At 44.1% G+C, this 14939-nt stretch overlaps 2 protein-coding genes across 6 annotated transcripts; both read right to left on the bottom strand.

The window, feature by feature from the left end:
- Positions 1–270: 270 nt before the first annotated feature.
- Positions 271–6560, bottom strand: LOC143316771 (CD48 antigen). Of its 4 annotated transcripts, none has more exons than XM_076724421.1 (7): positions 4264–6560; positions 2975–3184; positions 2779–2889; positions 2255–2530; positions 1763–1876; positions 1166–1198; positions 271–1040 (listed from the first exon to the last, which is right to left on the bottom strand). In XM_076724421.1, exons 1-7 carry the CDS (start codon positions 4295–4297, stop codon positions 1036–1038), a joined length of 783 nt encoding a protein of 260 aa, XP_076580536.1. In that variant the 5' UTR covers positions 4298–6560; the 3' UTR covers positions 271–1035. The 4 variants fall into 4 exon arrangements, with proteins under 4 accessions (XP_076580536.1, XP_076580538.1, XP_076580535.1 ...); XM_076724423.1 differs by having other exon boundaries at positions 1763–1807; XM_076724420.1 differs by lacking the exons at positions 271–1040; positions 1166–1198 and having other exon boundaries at positions 1224–1876.
- Positions 4632–14273, bottom strand: LOC143316767 (vang-like protein 2). 2 transcript variants are annotated; one of them, XM_076724407.1, is made up of 8 exons: positions 13925–14273; positions 10228–10466; positions 9840–9963; positions 9154–9761; positions 8451–8587; positions 7945–8080; positions 7330–7576; positions 4632–6847 (listed from the first exon to the last, which is right to left on the bottom strand). In XM_076724407.1, the coding sequence occupies exons 2-8, from the start codon at positions 10296–10298 to the stop codon at positions 6590–6592; spliced, it is 1581 nt and encodes a 526-aa protein (XP_076580522.1). In that variant the 5' UTR covers positions 10299–10466; positions 13925–14273; the 3' UTR covers positions 4632–6589. The 2 variants fall into 2 exon arrangements, with proteins under 2 accessions (XP_076580522.1, XP_076580521.1); XM_076724406.1 differs by lacking the exon at positions 13925–14273 and adding an exon at positions 10621–10846.
- Between the last annotated feature and the right edge of the window lie 666 nt (positions 14274–14939).

The raw sequence follows: 14939 nt of genomic DNA, 5'->3' as shown, positions 1-14939 counted from the left end.
ACACTATTAAAGGAAAAGATCCGCTTTCACAGCAGTAATAACACCTCCGCTTCCTCCAGTCAGAAATATTTTAATGATGTCACTCAGACGACACCGATGCTCTGCTGCTCATTACAAAAGTCTGTTTTAGAGGTATGTTATAGTCTTTTTTTCTGACAGCTGTTTGAAACTCTTTTAAATTTCACCACTACACTAAATATGAACATAGTACGCTTGTGTCAAATTTGTTGTAATAATTTTGTGGATAGTGTTCTGTGATAGATGAAAGGTTAAACATTAGCTATTATATATATCAACTGTAACTGCAATTCTGGATTTAATCAAATTCCTACTCTTTTAATATACCTTTAACTAGTGTAACACAAATGTGAAAATGGTACCTAACATTTGACATCCATACTCATAATAAGACAATATCCCCAAAAAGTAAAACTACGCAACAGAATCACCATTTAAAAACTGAAATGATCAATTAAGCTTTAACAACACAGCAAGTTCATACAAAGTGCTTAAAATACATACGCACGCACACACACACACACACACACACATGCACACAAACAATTGAGGGCTAGATTTACAATTACACAAATTTCACAAAACTTCAGAGCACCTACAATATTTTTAAAGTAGTAAAAAAAACAAGAACCACAGGACTTTCCATTAAAAGCTAAAAGAAGCATTCACATATGACGGAATAATAAAATAGAAAACAACAAGGCGGACAAGACGGCCCTCAAAAATCAGAACCAGAGAGTGTAATGGTGTTGCGTAGAGATGAATAAATGTACAAAAATAAACAGGAATGTATATTTATAGTATGTACAAAATATACATGACTCAGTATTATGTCCATCTGTGCAGTGTCCAGCTCTGCAGGTTCTCTGAAAATACATTCATTCCTTTCATTCATGTGTTGTAAACATTGAGCATGTAATTCCACCAATGCAATTCAGTCCTAACATTGGAGAAATTCTTTTGACATCTTCAGACATGATGATGTTCCTCATGAAGCTTTCATGTCTTAAAAAGTTGTCAAGCTAATCGTAGGAAGAGGAGAGAAATTTGGTCATTTCTCACGTCATGACATTGTGTTAAAGTCAAGCCTACCTTTACATCATGCTGACAGCGACCATTTGACCAACATGAACACTGAATTACGTACCTTTGGCATCCACAAGCACAGCTTTGATTTTTGCTGTAGTAAAAACAGAACAAAAAATGATGTCAACGTGCAGTGTTAATTGTTTGAGAACTACAGCTGAGCCACAAGCAGACAGTGTTTATTGTCGTGTTCAATATGTTCTCAGCACGGTGTAAAATCAAAGCAGTTTATAATTTGCCGTAATTCTGGAACGTGGTGTGTGTTGTAGTGTGGAAAGAAGAGGAGCTCTGAGAGTATCTATGACTGACGAAAGAAAGTGTTGCACGGAAAAAAAACAAGACAAACCACAACCTAGTATTTCACCTTCTCTTAGCCCCCGCAGTCAGAGAAATGTGTCATATCAAGCTGAGTAAGCTATGCACATACAGTATAGCTGCATCCTTTATAATCTACAGCAGATCTGAGTAGCCTCAAGCCTGTTTGGGGTCTATGCAGAATTACCAAAAATGTATTTCAGCTCCCCCGTCCTGAATGAAAGGGCATCATCTTGAGTCTAGTATCCAGTTTTGAATCTACATCCAGGTTGAATCTTACATGTTAATCTAAATTAAAAGAAAAGACAAATGCTTTCCGACAAGGATGATGATTTGCTCTCACCTCTGAAAACATACATCAAAGTCAGACCCCATCCAGCAATGAATCCTATAAAAGATGCAACAAAATACAACCCAGATGAAGCAGATGATACGTTCTTCTGCTGAGTCTCACCATCTGAAACAACACGGAGAAGACAAACATATGTAGGACTGTCACCCAAAAGACTGCGGTACATATCCGTATACATAATAGCAATGTTTTTAACCAAAACCATGATTTTCCTAAACCTAGTCAAGTAGTTTTGGTGCCTAAACTGAAGCAAATTGTGACTGTTTCACAACATTAATCATATGACAATGAAGGTCCGATATGATGAAGGTCCACTTCGACCTACATAGTGGACCTTCAACAGCCATATGTCATTTTGGGAGTCCTTAACAATCGACCTATTCAGTCATTAAAGGAATTCACAATTTAATTGATTAGCTGTTTGATTTTACTCCTGATATCTCATCATGTCATGGTGTCTATTTAAGCCCATTGTGACCTTACCATCACACTTTAGAGTGATAACACTTGAGGCGTTCTCCATTTTCCTGCTGGAAATGCAGGTGAATTCGGCAGGTTTCTGTGGCGTGTTGAGTGACACTAAATAAACTGCAGAGTTGCTGTCACGAGCGCTCATGGGCAAGGTATCCAAACTGGGAGGTTCAACCTGCCAGGTGAAGTCAACGCCTTCATCAGCCGAAGAACAATTCAGCAACACCCGACAGCCTCCTTTTGGAAATGGTGAGATGACGGTCTCTATGGTTGGTTTTTGGAGGCGTTCTGCAGAGGTTTGAATTGGAATTGCTGATTAAACATGAGGATATAATCTCCCCAAAATTTCCAGTAATCAATTTGTGACCAACATGCTGAACTCAGTGAGGAAAGTCTGTATGCAAACACGTGTAAGTCCAGTGTGTACAGCGGCTGTAAAAAGAAAAAAAAAAAAAAAAAGACACTCTCCAGAGCTGGTGTTTGGTTTGTCCATTCTCGGCTGTGGTAGAAACATGGAGGACGTCCGTGACACTTACGTTTCACTGTGAGCTTAACCTTGTTCCCGCTGTCCCGTCCCTCATCGTTGATGAGGTCCACACTGTACTCCATGGCATCCATGGTGGTCAAATTATGGATGGTCAAGTCACCTAATGAATAATAAACATGAAAGAGGCAAATGAAATGACAATTCATTTACATTTATAGATCTGAGGCGACGGACTGGGCTCGTACCTGAGAGGGTGTTGAGACTGAGTCTCTGTTTATACAAGTAGAAGCGTTCAATATTTTCCTGCCCATTGCGATAGGTGGCAATCCAAGTGTTGTTTGAGAATATTGACCACTCAATTTTGGAAAGAGTCCATAATGGGTCGGCTCCTGAGGGCAGGGTAACGTTATCCCCAAAGTATCCAAGGACATCAGTGAGGGATCTGACTAGCGCTCCTGTAAAAGAAAAAGATACATGAATCAACATGTCCATAACTTTTATACAGCAATAAACAAAAGAGAAGCAGTGCTTCCCCTAAAAACAGCTGATCTTTGATGACTTTTTAATGTAAGATGGCAATGACTGCTAAGCACCAACCTGGAGCTGCAGCTCCTTTTGGTGGATATCGTTACACATTTGTAACTGCTCATTTGGGAGTATTTGGACAAAGAAAAGGGAAGGAGTCTGTTTGTTTTAATTTTATTTCTCGTTAAGGGAAGGCAACAGATGGGAAATGCCGGCTTCCCTATTCATAGATAGAAACCACTCAACTGTAAGCATTAAACAAACAAACAAGACTATTGTCACGTTCGCAGCCTGTCTAGATGCTAAAATCAGCTAATAGGACGTTGATGTTTAGCAGGCATAACGTTAACCATGTTCACATTCTTAATTTAGCATGCTAACATTTGCTAATAAGCTCTAAACACAAAGCAATGGCTGCGGCTGATGGGGACTGCAGGTCCGACAGCGCTGAAAAAGAAGTTTTGACCTTGTGATGGTGAAAGATCAAAGGTCAGGTGATCAGACATTATACTAATCATCATCTGGGGACTGTCTATCCAATTTTATGGCAACCTAAAGAATAGTTGTTGAGGTATTTAAATCAAAAACAAAAATGTCAAACTCATGTTGACACTAGAGGAAATTTCTGAGGAACAGTTGATAGAATTTTTGTATTTTATTGCACAGCCAAGAGGCAGACAGGAAGCATGGCTGATCGAATGACTGTGACTAGTACTAGTACTACTACTACTACTACTACCACTACTACTACTACTCTGCTTCCATTCCTTTTGACTTCTAATGACAAATTTGAGAGGTTTTAACTTACAGGTGCTAGAAATGATTTTCATTATTATGTTTATTTAGCTTTTTTCTTTTCTTCTCACTGTGAGTGAGACCGTCACTCACGGTGTTTCAGGAAGTCACTTATTCTGTTCTGAATTGTCATTTTAATGATTTAAGGTTTTTGAAAGTATGTCCCATCAGCTGCTGCTCTATGGTTCTTTTAGTGAATAAAAACAGGACCTACCTTGAAGGACTACAATGAGGAGTATTCGTCGCATCCTGACAGACGGAACAATGGCAGTTCAAGCACTCGACTTCCTTTTTTTATTCGACCACGAGATTAACACCCTGTGTTACACAACCCACGCATCGAAATGTGGGCCAGAATGAGCTGTAAGAAAGAGACAGACCCATTTGCTTTTGGGGGGGAACTTCCTGATTCCAATCGCTGTGCAGTCAAAGGTGTGGGATTTTTTTACACGTCATGGCAGCTTTACATACTCCTATATAAAAGTACCACTTCCTCTCATTGCTCCCACAGGAAAAAGACAAACTCGAGACATCATATGACTCAGATGGGACAAAATATCAAAAAAAAAAAAAAAAAAAAACTTCAGATGAGATCATTTATTAAAAAAACTCCCTAAAAAACACAGTGCAACAGTAAATAACAACCTTCTTTTTGTCTTCAGAGACAAGTGTTAGGAGCTTCGACTGAGTACCTGATCCATTGGAAAACAGGACAAATAAAACCGTGACATCGAAATGTAAACGTCAGTGGCACAACAGTCTATTTGTAGTGTGAGAAGTGACAAAAGATGCACACGAATCAACCCATGGCCGGATTAACCTGCTGATTGATCCCCAATATATACAGCAGCTTCATTATTCCCCCACAGACCAGCTGATAATAATTGATCAATCAGTTTAACAGAAAATTAATCAGTAACTATTTCTGTAATTGGCCCTCAGGCATCACAAACGTAAATATATGCCACTGGAAATTAAACCAAATATCAGTAGGTCTTGGGCTGTGTCAGGTACCTTGAAGTAGGGTGACCAGATGAGAGTGGGTGAAGTTTGGGATAGGTGAGTTGGTCGTTGGGGGGCGTGGCCTTCAATACATTACATTCAGTGAAAACCAAAACTCAAGGCTAACATGAATTATTTGTGCTCTCCAAAGTTTCACAATGATCGTACTTAATGTTTCATGAAGTCAGCAAAACTCTGGTTGCATTGTGGGTAATATGGGTACCAGGTTTGACCATGAAGAAGAACGTGTGGAATTATAAAAAGATGACATCTCTGGTTCTGCTGCATCAACTACTCATCCAACAATGCTATAGAAGTGCAAAGCTACATCAGTGTTAGTCTTTTAAGGCCTTAAAGTTAGATTTGGACACCTCTACAAGGCAGGACCACAAGGTACGAAGGACCTGTCCTAACTTATATTGTACTTCAGCAGTTAAAAAGACAGAAACATAATAAGTCAAATTACGTCGATGAGGTGAACTTGGGGCTCCTGGACCTCGTGGGCAGTTCCAGTTGGTGATCCAGTCAGGCCCAACCACACACACAAATTCACATTCACTTTACAAAATATCAAAAACAGTAATAACACAAAGCTGCCAAAAAGACGCACGTCGGCAGCACTCGGCTGTGTTGTGCTGGAGCTCTTCAAATCCAATCCAAACCTCACATGTAGAGGTAAAAACTTCTGCTACCAGTGTTAGTGGGCGTAAACTGGTTCTACATTTTGCTTAGTTAGCAAGCTATGACACATTTCTATAGGTGGAACTCCAGAAATGGGAACTGATTCAACAAAGCCTGTTTATGAATATACTCAGTGCATCAAGTCCATCCTGTGTTTCGTACGTCATACTTTGAGTGGACAGTATTCCTGTTTTCTGCAAATGATTTAGTGGAATCAGAAATAGAGGAAGGAGTTCAGAAGCAGCTTCATCTCCTTTTGAGTCAGTCAGTGAATCCAGTCGATGTCCAAAAGGCCTGCTTCTGCTCATTCATAGTTTCTAAACAACAAATTCAATAGAAAGCAAGAAGTTCAAGTAAAAGAGAAAAGAGAAATATGATTAACTCTGACAAAGAGTGAGCTAAAGCAAAGCCTCATGTCTGATGTATCAAAAACTTCGTCACCGATCACAAATGTGGCTAAAATCCTAATTATAGACTGCTTGTCGAAAAAATGTGTTTCATTACATTTGTGGTGAAATGCTGCTATAAACATCTCTGCCTCGTCAGTATTGTGTGAACTGGGAGCAGTCATTAGCAAAAGTTAACAGTAAAGACTTTAAGGCAAGTCTCTACTTCTGTTCACCAGATCTTAAAAGAGGAACTCGGGTATTTCTATTTTTGCTGCTTGTCTTTTCGGTAGGGTCATGACATTTCAGCCACGTCCACTTTGCACATTTGGGTGTCATGGGTGTCAAAAAAAAAATCAGGAGAAATAATGAAAAGTATAAAAAGATACCCTGAAAGCACTTAAATTAGTATCTTTGATTCACCATCCTGCTCGTTTTTGTTTCTTTCGTCCATTATTCATCTCCCCCCTCCTACACAGACGTCTCTGACTGCAGCTTCATGACAAACTTGTGGCTTTTGGGGTCGATGAACTCCTCGCCCAGGCGCAGGAAGGGGAGGAGTGTCACTGTTACCACCAGAGAGAAGTCGAGGCGTCTCAGTGAGAAGACCTGGCCTTGACGAAGAGCGGCTGTCACCGGTTCCTCGCTCACCAGCGTCCACTGGCGCCCCCTGCTGGTGTCCAGGTACTGGAGGGTGGGACCTGGGCTGAGGTAACGCTCAAGGAAAGCCTGAGACACACGCAGAAAAACATGTGCGAAGCGATTTAGAAACAGCTGCGCTAATGCAGCGAAAACTTAATGTGTTAAAAATGTGGCAGTAACACACAATACCTGACGTGAGGAGGGGCGGATTAAAATGAAAATATGGAGTGTGAAGCGAGAATGCATGTTGCTATTTTTGAGTAGAAACTGAAAATATGAGCACAACTTTTAGAGCCACAGATTTTCAGAAGAGGACACAGTTTACAGTAAACAGGGTCAACGGAGGCCGAATGACAGTTATACTGGCTACATACTTTGAATGACTGAATTAAAAAGGACAAAATGGGTGTAAACACAAAAAGTTTCACAATATGCAGATGACAAACCCATTTACCAAAGTAAATTACAAATAACAACAAAACTTACAAAAAAGCTAAAATAAATATCCAAAGATTGCTGTAAATTTAAAATAGGAAAGAAACGAAAATAAAGAAAAATACCCTCCTCACCTTGGGGGTCATGTTGTGCGTGATGCAGAACTGCAGGTGGTTGATGATGCTCTCCATGCTGTGGTAGGACTGCTGCCTGGTGGCGCGGAGGTACTTCTGCATGGCCCGCGCCATGGGGGCAAAAATGGCCTGGGCCGCCTCCCTGGGGTCCATCACCTCTCGTGGGTGTTTGGGGGAGGACACTGTCCCCTCTTCGTCCAGGTGACGCTTGATGTGGGTGAAGGCTTCTTCTACTGCCACCACCAGTCTGGGAGGAGAAACAGGAGTGAGACACTGGATTTAAAGCTGCTCTGATCAATATCTTTACATTAACAACGGGTCAAATGACTACGCATAATGGCATAAGCTATGAGCTTGATGTTACTTTCAGCTTAATATTTTGGGAGTATAATAACTTTTGAGGTCTGAAAGATGTGCACCAAATACACAAACATTACACACTTGAATATCCTGGCAATCTTGTGTTTTCAGAATGTTGGGCTGCCCCCATGTGGCCAAATGAAGAACTTTAACGAAAGCTTTAAAACTCTCTTTTACTTTGATGACTTTGACTTGACTACCAGCTAACTGAGTCTATATTTTTAGATGAGTGTATTCGTGGGGGTAGGCCCTCACCTGGCTTTACGTTTGCGGACCCTCCGCTCCACCTCTGCCTCCTCGTAGTAGTACTCGTTGTGGGAGTTGTCTCGTCTCCGGGCAGCAGCTGCGACCATGGTTCTGGGCTGCCCAGTAGAATTATTGGTGCTGTTCTCTGTAGATGGAAACACTGAACTTCAGGACAACCTAAACATCTGATTAATCCTGAGCATGCTTGCAAAGTATTTTCGTTTTATTCACTTAATGATTTGAGGAATTTACACCCTTAATTTTCACATTTTTAGGGGGTGATTTCACCATTTCAGGCAGGTTTGCCTTTAACTGAGTTATGGCTGTTCTACATCTGAAATGTAAACAACTGCCATGTAAACAATTGCCATTTATCACAAGCTACAGACTCACATTTCATTTGGCAATTTAGCGTTTGCTTCCCACTTTTGCTTAATGTATTTTAAATATACACAATAGGAATCTGATGAGTGAAAAAGGTTAAAGATGAAACACTGCACATAAGATCACTGTACCTTCCCCCAGGTTGTACACCTTGAAGGCAGTCATCTTCTTGGAGAGGATGGACTTAGGCAGGTTGAGCAGAGCGGGGTTATAGACTGGGAAGTCACTGTAGTACTGGTCCAGAACCCACACCGCTGCCCGCTGTATACTGCGATGCACAAGACAGAGAATAAAAACAAAGCTTTCCTCTCAAAACAAAGAGCTGTTAGCTGTTATTCAGGCACAGTATTGAGTGTAGGTCATCTGTGTTTTAGCAGTCCAACACACATTCAGAGTAGATATGGGTGTAAAACAGAAGAAATTAGACTTTGAGTATAAAAATCCATTTCAGGTCACATTTATGTGTTTATGTTGTGAGAAAAATATGAGATGTCACATGATCTGTGTAGACAGATTGATTAAAATGGACCAGTTAAAATAATCTTTGGGTCTTTGTAGCTAGTAGCATTTAGTGCAACCATAAGCAAACTGGTAGCCAATGGTGGAGGAAAGGAAACTGATCACTTTTACTTTACAAACTTTTACTTGAAATATGACTAAATCAATTGATTGATTATCAAAATAGTTGGCAGTTAATTTTCTTTTGATCAACGAATCGCTGCAGCTTTAAAACTGACAAACATCCAGGACTGATGTGGCAGTGAAAACAATAAAAAAATCCAACAAAATGGAATTTAAATGGGACACAAAGACAAATATCCCACACACACTAACCTGAGACAACCCACGTTGTAGAAGTAGCTGGCTCCATCTGTGGTCCTCACAACCTTCAGGCAGAAAGCAGGCTGCAGATGTCTGACCTCCAGCAGCACCAGGGCCAGGTACTGGATGAACAGCAGCGCGTCCACCAGGGAGGCTGCATATCCCACAATCCCCCTGTAGTCCGTCTCCTTGGGCTCCAGCACCCGTACCCCGTAGAAGAGCCAGTAAGACGCCACAAAGAGGAAGACCAAGGCCAGCAGCAGACAGCGGAAGACGAAGAAGCGCGGCAGAGTGGCTCTGGGTGGGCGGAGAAACAGCGCCCAGGTGGAGATGAGCAGGATCAGAAGCTTAAAGGCCAGAGAAATGTAAAGGCCCTCACACGGTGTGCCGCAAGGCTCCAGCGTGTCCCGCCACAGGAGCTGCGGGATGGCCAAGAAGGCCAGAGGAGTCACCAGAGCGAAGAACCCGAGGACGGCACCCAACGCTGGGCCGAGGTAACGCCGGCACTCCAGCGGCGAAGACTCCTCCAGGTCCTTCGAGATCCGTGTCAGGTCCTCGTTGGAGACGCTGTCCACGGAGGTTCCAGTGACCACCGTGGTGGTCTCGCCCCAGTTGTCATCCTGAAGAGAGAGGAGAGTGTTAGCGATGCGTGGCAGAGCACAGCTTACACAGCGAGCGGATTAAAAGTGAACCCTGACCCTGTCGTCTCCTCTGGTGGACTCCGCGTCCAGCAGCGACTCTGCAGGAGCCTGGATGGTCACCGATTTGTCTCCACGCAGGCTGATGTCGCGACTCTTTGAGCGATGCCTGTCCCGCCTCTCCCTGCAGAGAGTGGACATACATGGGACTCTTTGACAGCTCCAGTGATGAAAGTCTAATCTGGCAAAAACTTTGAAGCCACGATGTGTCAGTTTTTATGTTTTATTCATGTCTTGTTTATTCTAGGGCTGCAACTAACAATACTTTCATTATTGATTAAGTTAGATGATTCATAAAAAAGATCATTTTTTAGCAAGAGCAAGAGTAATCACTGAGATACTGAAAACAACTATTAGCTGCAGCCCTGTTCTGCTTGTGCTCTGCTACCTGTGCTTGCGGGAGCTTCTCGAGTGGGACGACTTGTACGAGTAGCCCGAGTACGTCGACTCGTTGTCCATGTCGGAGGCCGGCAGTGGTCGGGGTTTCCCGGCCCCTCCTGCCCCCGAGCCGCCGCCTTTCTCCCAGATGCCCAGCTGGCTCTTGCGACTGCTGATGGACTTGGTGGAGAGGGCCAGAGGGAGGCGCAGCAGGTCCACTTTACTCCTGAGGGAATCTATCTTGGAGGCCTGGGAAAGAAGACGGGGCGAGAGGGGATGAAGAAGTGAGAAAAATGGTGGGTTTGGAGTGAAAAGGAGGCAGGCTGGAAGAGAAATGAAGGCCGAGAGGGAAGATAATTTGTCATATCAGACGGGAATAAAAGCATCTCGGAGGGAAACATACCAAGCAACAAGAAGAGAGACGGCATTGTTGAAGCGCTGGCACTCTGCAGTGTGTGAAAGTGTGTGTGCTTTGAGGCACACGGGACGGAGCTGGGCCCATTCTTCCGCTTTGAGGGAGTTTTTATGAGCAAACTCAAGTGATTTGGCCCTGACTGTGTTCCCAGCCAATAAAGGGCGATTACGCCACCTTCTATTCTGGGCTACGAGTCTCCGGTGTGCAGGGAACGCAGGAGTGGAGGCGGAACACCGGAGCAGCTCCACGGCGCTCCAGATTCACACGTGAACGACTCCAGGCTGAACCCTGCATGCGGGGCGTCTCGTTTAAACAAATAAAGGCCGGCTCGTCTCAACTTTTTGCAGTGTTTCGCGATCATGGTTGATGCATACTCGCACATGCAGACGCCGCATTCCCCAGCTGTCCCCTGCGGTCTCCTGGGGCAACAGAGCTTAACTACTACAATGGGGATGAATGGGAGGCTGGGGGTGACAGAGGAAGGAGGGGGGAAGCTGCCATAGCAACCAGAACATCAACTCTACACCCCCCTCCTCTGCTTCTCCTCAAATACACACCTCAAAAGACAGAGCAGACACTAATCATTCACCAGGCTACAACTCTGACTTCGGTTCAATGATGTTTTCTCATTTTTCTGTCCCTTTAGTTCGTTTCTGTCCTCTGCTGGCGTAGATGTGTCCCAGCTCACCAAACCTCTGCTCATTCTCTGGTGTGTTTGCTACTGAGCGCTACGCACTGAACTGCAAAGCTTTCTCATGAATGTAGCTGCCATCGAACAAACTGCTTTGACTTTGCTGGAACTTCCTTCATCAGCACCTCCGAGACATCTAAAATGTACTGTTAGCGGTTAACATGAATGTACCTTGGCAGGCTAACGCTGGCTAGCATTTTCCAGCCCGCTGCGGATTTGTCTGGACACAGTCAACAGATAAGACGCAAGAACAAACAAACTGGCCAACATGTTGACTCGTAACACTGATGCGTTGCTGCTCCTGTCTTCTTCTCTGACGCCTCTCGCTTCACTGTAGCCCCACCCCACGGGATGATGGGATTGGTTGATTTGATAATGTGACGTATAAAACCTTGACTGTCTGAATCTGTGTTTCTGAGGCCGCCATTGGTCCGCTGCTGTTCCAGGGCTCACTCACGATATGTCCCATAGCACATAAAAAGCATCGTACAGACGCGTAACAAGGTTAAAAACCTAAAAACGGCTGTTGAAGTTTTTCAGCTGGACAGCACACAGGCCCTTCTTTCAGATCAAGCAGAGTCTTAATCTAATAACAAATCTCCTCGAGCTCTCAATTTGTGCTGTGGCCTTCCATTTTCCACATTAAGACATCACAGTGCTCAGTAATGGCTTTCCTGTGATCTGTGAGCAGGCGTACGAGGCCGTACTCAAGAGAGGCAATGAAAAAGCATTTCAGTTCCAAGGATCTGCAGCGCTTCACAGTGAGTTTCTCAATCCAGTGTCGTCTGACATGCAGCCGTGGTCCTCGTATTGGTATTTGTTTGATATTTGTAATAAAGAGATTTGAGAGAAACTGGAGAAAAGTGTCAGCTACAGTTTTCCAGAAAGCAGGTCAACTGGATCACGGTTCTGATCATTTTGGACATCATCCCAAACATGAATGCATGATGAATGCAGCTAAATACTGAGAAATCATGAAGGAAAGTCTGCAAGAACGCTGCCACTTCGGGGAAGAAGATTTGTTCTTCAGCAAGAAAACGAGTCCAAGCATGAAGCCAAAGCTACACAAGGATGGCTAAACAAGAATGTTACTGTCCCAGAGAGGCCAAAGAGACACTAAAACATTTAAAAACAACTTTTTATAGACGCTGTTTGGGGGAAAGCAGCTCTACATTTTTAAAAAGGAGACTGAACAGGGCCGCTGTCACACCATCACGTCAGGCAGAGCGCCCGCTTTCTGGTTAAAAATGGAAATCATGCCAATCCCAGAGCCCCGATTCTCCAGAGGCGAAGCTGGTCTCTGCTGCTGCTGCAGCTCCTGCAGACGTACGACGCCTGTTCCACCAGCAGGACCCGAGTGTACGCCGACAAACCCCGCGCCAGACACAACGCACAGTCCGAGGCCGAACAAGCATTCATCAGTAAAAGTGCAGTGCAGATTGTGTCAGTTGTGTTACTTCCAGTGCACGTCACAGTGGGTTTCTCACACATTTCCAGCTGCATTATTGTAGCATAAACAACACGTGCTCTGGCGCCCAGGCCCACCCGGCCTGAGACAGTCGATCCCATCGATCCCACTGACGAGCCTCTCCCGCTGGAATCGATCCACCGCTGATTGATTTGCACTGGGTTCCATGCTGAGGGATGGGAGAGGTTCCACGTGCAGTGTGGACACAGGCCGGCCGGGACTACAACTGTTAGCACACTGCAGAGAAAAGGCAAGGGTTTACACATATTTGGTAACTTCTTCTTCATCTCTGCTGATGCTGTGAGATGATTCAGTAAAGCTTCATATTAGACTTATCACCTTTAAACAAGTCAGATCTGAACTCTTTACCTCTCAAGTTTGAAACATCTCGTTCAGTTCTGGTTTCTGCCCACGCAGCCTCAGGTGGGAGCTGTGGGGCTTGCCTCTGTGGCTCCTGGGGGGCCTCCAGGCCTCAGGGTGGCGGTGGGCCAGCGAGGCGTGGCTGCAGCCTCAATGCCGACTCCACAAGCAACCCGAGCCCAGGCTTCGAGGCCTTTACGTTACTAAAACCCACTCAGCGTGGGTTAAAACTCACGACAACCAGCGCGCAACGTGTCGTGCGCTCAGGACGCGTTGAGTCCACAGAAGCGGCAACGCGGCGGCTCAGCGTGTGAGACAAAGCGGAACACACCCAGAATGAGGTGATGCGAGCAACAGACCGCGGACTGCACGCACAACTCCCCTGCGTGCGACCGCACGGATGGAAATGTACCAGACTTCGCTGCGCGGTGTCCGTCTGGCACTCAGTGCGTAAAAGTGCAACATGGAGAAAGTGCGAGCAAACTCAAAAAAGACTCCGAGTCACTCTGGAAACCTTTATGGACGCGTTCACACCAGGAATGAATGTACAGCCAATCTGAGATCGATGCTGTTATCTGCCAACTCATCAGTCCTGACAGACGAGCGGAGCTGGACAAATAAAGAATTTAAAATAGATTTTTTCGCGAGAAAAGTGGGAGAAAATATTAATTTGGTATTTTTTATATTAAAGCCACAAGCAGCCACTGTTATCATATAAATGCTCATTTACTAACAATCACATTTTAAACATCATTCCTGCAGGAATCTCTTACCTTTCTGACCGGAGGAAAGAAGGGTAAGCCCGCAGCACAAAGAGGCGACCAGCAGCAGCAGCTCCGATCCGAGCGCGTTCCCAACAAAAGTGCCTCCAAATTCACTTCGTCCCGACTCTCATCTGTCCGCGGCTTCGCGCTCACTCACAGCCGGAGGCAGAGTCGATCTCTCTTGGTGAACGCAACGTGTTTTCTTTGCGTTTTCCCGGCTGGAAACTGCAGCTCGAATCGAAGCACCGAAGCCGCACAAGAGACAGCGACACACACCTCATCCCGGCGCCGCATCTGCTGTGCGGCGGAGCCCCGCTGAGCTGAGCGGCTCCGTGAGGACACCCAGCACCGGCGGAGCGACACGCGCCGTCAAGCTAGAGAGAGTATAGTATAGTATAGTACGGCATCCGGTGATGACTTTCACAATAAAAGCGATATTTCTAATAAAACAAACGTCCTTGAAAAAAACTTTAAAAATCTGCTCTGAACGCACTTTAGATTAAAAAATCCCTTAAAGTGGTAAATGTGTTGCCTCAAATTTGTGTTACTGGCTTTCATCAGAGAGACAACTGATCTTAAATATTTAATCAAGTGGTTAAACCCTTGAATAATTGATTTACCAGCAGACTGAGAACAACAAGCAACATCTGAATGTTTTTTTTTTTTTTTTGTCTGTAAGATTTAACATTCACAATATCCCCTTGTCTCAGTCAGATAGAAGAACTTGCAGTGGCAAAAAAACTGCATTATGGCATATATGTAATTGTTTTACTAAATGTACATTTTCACCAAATAATAAAGAGATAAACCTTTGTTGCCTGTAGTTAAATCCAGACAATCATTTATATATCTGCTCACATAGTGAGATCTGACATCTGCATTCAATACACTGCATGTGAAAAGTAGGGGAAAAAAACGTGAAAATCAGCTTAATATTTACCTCTACTGATCCAGAAATACTTGTTTGATTAGTTACTCTCGTCCTTTAGAAACGTTGTGCTTTTATTTTTTAGCCAATGCTACA

Source organism: Chaetodon auriga, chromosome 24 (genome assembly GCF_051107435.1).
Source record: "Chaetodon auriga isolate fChaAug3 chromosome 24, fChaAug3.hap1, whole genome shotgun sequence".
NCBI classification, from domain to species: Eukaryota; Metazoa; Chordata; class Actinopteri; order Chaetodontiformes; family Chaetodontidae; genus Chaetodon; species Chaetodon auriga.
This window is presented reverse-complemented; position numbering and strand designations above follow the sequence as displayed.